Raw genomic sequence first — 6,114 nt, forward strand, 5'->3', positions numbered from 1 at the left:
CCCTGGGATGTTTAGTTCCCTCCCAAAATACCAAATTTTTCAAGATTCTCCATCACATCGAATCTTTGACGCATGCATGAAGTATTAAATATAAATAAAAAATAAAACTAATTACACAGTTTAGACAAAATCCACGAGACGAATCTTTTAAATCTAATTAGACTATGATTAAACACTAATTACCAAATAACAACGAAAACTGCTACAGCATCATTTTACCAAAAAAAATTCGGATCTAAACCGGCCCCCTGTCTAGCCAGCCTCCGTCCTTCCTCTCCCTTTGCCGTGTGCCGTCCGTCCGTCCGTCGCGAACCCCCCAACAAAAAACGAATAGAAAAAGTCCAAAGGAAATGCCAGCGCCGTTCGTCCCCAAACCCTAATCGAGGAAAGGGCCAACCAAGGCCACAACGGACGGTCCAGATCTGGGCCCAGCCGCTCACGGACGGTCCAGGCTTCTTCCAGCTGCGCGCCCGCCCGCCCTCCTATATGCCGCGCCGCCGCACGACGTGCGGAAGCCGTAGGCAGTCGGCCGCGGGCCACCCAACCCACCACACCACCGACGCGGTCGCGGGCACGCGGCCACAGCCGGCCGTCCCCGTCCGCCTTCCCTCCCGGGCTACCCCAAACTCCGAGTCAAGGCGCAGCGACCCTAGAAGAGCTCTCCCACAGCTCGGGCGGCCAGGTCGCCTTCCTCCGCCACCCCACCCACCTCCTTCCGCCCGCGCCGCGACTACGAATCTGCCTTCCCCAGTCCGACCGCGAGCGCCAAGCCCGTCTCCTTCCTTGGCCCTTCCCGCCCCGCCCCGCGCCGCGCGCCACCCCCGGTTGCCAACCCACCCAGCTATAAATAGCGTCCCCTCCCCGCCGCCTCCTTCCCCACACCATCCGACGCCGAGGAGGAAGAAACAGGAAGCACAAGCAGCATATGTCACAGAGGGCCAGCGTCCCACACTCCTCCTGCATAGCCTTCGCGCTCCATTCCCATCTCCTGGTCTCCAGTGAGATGTGCCCCAGCTCCTATTGGCAGCAATAGCCTCTAATCTCTCCCTTCCTTTTTCTTCCTCTTCCCCCCTTGGTTTTCGTTTCGGTTTTGCTCGAGCTAAGCTTTGAGCTTCCGTTTTTAGATTTTGGCCTTCCTTCCTCTTCTTTCTTTGCTCTCCGATCCGTCGTCTCTCCCTGACTCCTCCTGACAAAAAGAGGGAGGAAACCGAGGCGACAAGCAAGCAAGCAATGGGTGTCAAGGGATTCGTCGAGGGCGGCATCGCCTCCATCGTGGCCGGCTGCTCCACGCACCCGCTGGACCTCATCAAGGTCCGCATGCAGCTGCAGGGTGAAGCCGCCGCGGCGCCGCAGCCAGCGCTACGCCCGGCGCTCGCCTTCCACGCCGGTGGCCACGCCGTCGCGCTCCCGCACCACGACATCCCGGCGGCGCCGAGGAAGCCGGGGCCACTGGCCGTGGGCGCGCAGATCCTGCGGTCCGAGGGCGCGGCGGGGCTCTTCTCTGGTGTCTCCGCCACCATGCTGCGCCAGACGCTCTACTCCACCACGCGGATGGGGCTGTACGACATCCTCAAGACAAAGTGGACCCCGCAGGACAACAACGGCGTCCTCCCGCTGCACCGCAAGATCGCGGCGGGGCTCGTGGCGGGGGGCGTCGGCGCGGCCGTGGGCAACCCGGCCGACGTGGCCATGGTGCGGATGCAGGCGGACGGGCGCCTCCCCCTCGCGGAGCGCCGGAACTACGCCGGCGTCGGCGACGCCATCCGCCGGATGGCGCGTGACGAGGGCGTCCGCAGCCTGTGGCGCGGGTCGTCGCTCACGGTGAACCGCGCCATGATCGTCACCGCGTCGCAGCTCGCCACGTACGACCAGGCCAAGGAGGCCATCCTGGCGCGCCGGGGCCCTGGCGCCGACGGGCTCGCCACGCACGTCGCCGCCAGCTTCACCGCGGGCATCGTGGCGGCGGCCGCGTCCAACCCGGTGGATGTCGTCAAGACGAGGATGATGAACATGAAGGTGGCGCCCGGCTCGCCCCCGCCGTACGCCGGCGCCGTCGACTGCGCCCTCAAGACGGTAAGGTCGGAAGGGCCCATGGCGCTGTACAAGGGGTTCATCCCCACCGTGATGCGCCAGGGGCCATTCACCGTCGTGCTCTTCGTCACGCTCGAGCAGGTGCGCAAGGTCTTCAAGGGCGTCGAGTTCTGAGACGATCGGTGCCGACGACGAAGATGATGACGACAACCGCCGCTACGCTACCAGTTCGTCACCGCGTCCGCTGCTACGAATAACCCGCTGCTACCTAGAGGCGGCGACCATTACGCCTTTGCTTGCTTCCCGTGTCGGCCTTGTGTTGTCCCTTCTCGCATCCTGTTCTATCTGGATGGATTTGACCAAATGCTCAATGCAATTTACCAACATTTTATTTATTAAAAAAATTGCTACTGCAATGTCTCACAACTCACGCCTTCATCTCGGTAAGCTCCAAAGATGTTGGAACTGGAAAGAACTGTGATGAATAGACAATCCATTACAGATTGCTCCACAGTTTTCGTCGGTTTAATTTATGGGCATGTTCGTTTGGAGGAATTCTAGAGGAATTTGGATGGTTTGGAGGAATGCTGGAGGAATTTGTGAGAGAAAAACATTGTTTCAGATGAAAAAAAACGAATCAAGCCGGATTCAAGGGCACACAGGCCTATGTTCTCACCATCACGAGTGCTCTGATTTATTTTTGTTGGATTTGACGGCCTTGAGCGAACCCTCCCCCGGTTCCGCCTGCTCGATGCTGCGAGCTGGGGACATCACAAGATCCCGCGGAGCCAACGGCAAGGCGGCGACGTGTCGCTCGATCTGCAAAAAAAAATTGATACATATGGTACACGCACGAGGCACGACAAGTACGTGCATGTTCCTGGGCCAGGGCGATGTGCCATTGTGCCAGTAGCACTACTTTCTTTCTTGACACTGGAAGATTCAAATGAAGATCTGCCTAAAAAGCGGACAAGTTCACACTGTGTGAATCACACGCAAAGAAATGGAAAAATGTTCTCTCGGCGACTGGCAGTGCATGATGCTGATGCAAATGGGGGTGTCACCACGACATTTAGAGACCAATAGCAACGGTAGTTACTAGTTAGTGGCACTTAGTGCGGCTCTGACGGTGGCCGTCTTTGGCTCTCTGCGGTCAGTTACCAGACCTAGGGCACAATTAACCAATGATGCTCCTGAAAATTGGTTGCCAACTTTGGCCGCAACAGCAGCAGAACTGCTGCAGGGCGAAGGACGCTGGACGCCACCACAACTTTGGCCACGTCTTTCTTGGAGCTGGCCATGGCCGACGTCCAGTTCGATGGTTTTTTTCAGTTCAGATTTCAAAAGTATATTTCGTCCAGAAGGCAGACGTCAAATTAGATGTTTCTTGTCAGTCATGACGTTACAGTCTCCATCAAGGCATCAATTCAAGCACAGTTGAGCGTTCAGCCGTTCACCTTCAATACAGGTTCTTTACTTTTAAGCATAACCGTTGATATCAACTGTAACTCTGTAAGTCAGGCAGTCAGCAATGTAAAACCAACAGATCTTCTTGAAAAACCATGTATGTCCTTTTCCTTCATGCACTTACAGTCAGCTCATCTAGTTCTCCCATATCCTGCGGGCAGACTAGGGGCGATGCTGAACAGCGCGAATCATATGCCCGTGGATATAGTAGTGGCAAAGAAAATTCGACTGAATTGCAGTTCCGGAACAGGTAACAAGAACAGGAATTTCAGCATCAACTTGCACTGATCGATTGTAGGAAAGAAACAAAGTGCCAACTTGCTAATCATTAATCATATCACTTTAGCAAGTGGGCACACTGTTCATAGTATCACATTACTCTGTGGCGTGTTATTTTGAGCTATGGAAAGTTGTCCTGAAAATTTCCATTTGCATAGCTAGAATATCAGAGTGTTCGGCAGCAGCCAATGAAAATGCTGGCAGACGCTCATTGGAGAATGGAGACAGACACTTGTATTAAGGGCATGAGGTCCACTAATGTAGGAATGGGATCCATTATCAAAGGCATGCACTCTCGTGTATAGAAGAATAAAGCTAACGCACATACCGTATATCAGGCAGTCTCAGTAAGATAGTGCATCAAGATTGAATAGATGACTGACTAGGAACATACAATTAGGCATATGTATCTAGAACACCTGCAAGAGCAAGAGAACAATTAGGCATATGTATCTAGAACACCTGCAAGAGCAAGAGAACAATTAGTGCAATGATGAATTGATGCCAAGAACTTGGGTAATTGATGCCAAGAACTTGGGTTTGCATACCTGCAAGAGCAAGACCACAATTAGTGCAATGATGAATTGATGCCAAGAACTTGGATTTACACATACATGATATATCTAAAAAGAGAGCCGAAGACATTGCCAAGATTTCGACGCCGCAAGCATATTTTACCTGTGAGGATTTCCACCATCGTAGAAAAGGGGCATGGTCCATTTGCCAACTGAGCAAGAACAGGAGATATCCAAAGAAGATGCTGTATTTAACAATACATCTCCAGTACAATTCAGTCATAACAAACTACGATAAGGTCGGATATACGGTCTGATGTAAAGATAACTATTTTTTAGATGAATAGGCGGATCTTCAGGTGAGAAAGCCAAAAACAGAGTTCAGCGCATATGCCTGAATTTTTTACTATTTGGCCCTTTTTTCGAAAGTTTCTCTCAAATAGACCCCTGGCAGAAAGAATTCTAGAAATGGACCATTGGCTCGGCGCCAGAGTGAGTGGCGCCGAGCTCGGCGCCACGGTGACTGGCGCCGAGGTCCTGGCCACAGGTAAACGGCCTGTAAGGGGCTCGGCGCCATCCACGGGTAAACCCGAGCTACCTGCATTTAACCACAGCCCAGCCTTCTTCCCCGAGCGTTCTTCCTCTTCTTTCTCCTCGGGTTTTTTTCTCGCCACTTCATCCTACCTCACGAATTGACATATTGGACCTTGAAAACCTTGATTTGATCCGTAGATCTTCGAGAGCAAGGTATACCCGCTCACCTCCTTGTTTTTCTCGCATAGATTCGGTACATATTAGTCGGATTTTTGAACCTAAGAATCGTCATCACTTAGGGTTTCATTGTATCCCTCAATATATGTATTATACAACCGTAGGTTCATTTCAAGGCGTGGAAAATGCTAGCAAACCAAGCCGCATGTAGTTATGTTATGGGTTTATTGTTGTGGATGAAATGAGAAACCCTAGGTTTAGGGTATAATGTTAACTGCTTTTGGTTCTTATAACGAAATTTATTGGATTGTAGTTATGGTTCTCATTGATATTTTGTTGTGATGTTTTTATTTATGTTTGCTAAATTACATCCTATTTGTTAGATGCAAGAAATGTTTCGGGAGGAGTTTTGGCGAAAACGGGGTCGTCCTCGAGAATTATACCCCGGCGTGTCTAGCAAAGATGCCCCTGTTCCCCCTGACCTTCCTGTCCCTAACTGTGATTGTGGTTTCCCGACCCATGTTTTTCAATCGAAACATCCGGACACAGCCGCGCGTTGCTTCTACACATGTAGTCGGTTTAATGTAAGAAATTATTTGTACTATCCTTTTTCTTTATTTGTTTAAGTATGGTACTAATATATTATTGGAATCTCGTTGTGTAGGACCATGAGAGGCGCTTTTTCTTTCAGTGGATCGATGGTGCAGAAAAGTTTGATCCTAGGTACCTCTTTTTCGACGATTGGTTTAGAGGGAGACATCCACGTGAGCACTTCAAGCGGTGGGTTCCACCCCCCCCTAACCCTCCGGCAATGACGGCTAAGGAGAAGCACCTAGCCGCCGTTAGACGACTCGAGGAACCTCATCTGTGCGATTGCGGAGATCGAGCTGTGATAAACCCTGAGAATACGTTGGAGTTTGTGTGTCCAAACAAGCATGAAGTAAGTGCAAAGTGTATGTGTTAAAATCTTGAGCTATATGTGTTTATGTACTAATGTCTCATTATTTAGGTGTATTCAATGGCGAAGTGTCGTTTCAAGGAGTGGTTGTATGGTCCTAACAACCAATGGCCGGAAGAACCACGGAGGGTTAAGGAAAAGAAGAAAGAACGG

General features: G+C 51.5%; 1 protein-coding gene across 1 annotated transcript; it reads left to right on the top strand.

The window, feature by feature from the left end:
- The first annotated feature begins 604 nt into the window (after positions 1-604).
- On the top strand, positions 605-2,447 carry LOC136473159 (mitochondrial uncoupling protein 5-like). The gene has a single exon (XM_066470842.1). The coding sequence runs from the start codon at positions 1,231-1,233 to the stop codon at positions 2,203-2,205; it is 975 nt and encodes a 324-aa protein (XP_066326939.1). The 5' UTR covers positions 605-1,230; the 3' UTR covers positions 2,206-2,447.
- Positions 2,448-6,114: the final 3,667 nt, after the last annotated feature.

The sequence above is a fragment of the Miscanthus floridulus genome, chromosome 8 (assembly GCF_019320115.1).
Source record: "Miscanthus floridulus cultivar M001 chromosome 8, ASM1932011v1, whole genome shotgun sequence".
NCBI lineage: Eukaryota > Viridiplantae > Streptophyta > Magnoliopsida > Poales > Poaceae > Miscanthus > Miscanthus floridulus.

What these genes read in the sequence shown, in the direction of transcription:
- LOC136473159 (XM_066470842.1), top strand. Translation starts at nt 1,231, where the DNA reads ATGGGTGTCAAGGGATTCGTCGAGGGCGGCATCGCCTCCATCGTGGCC.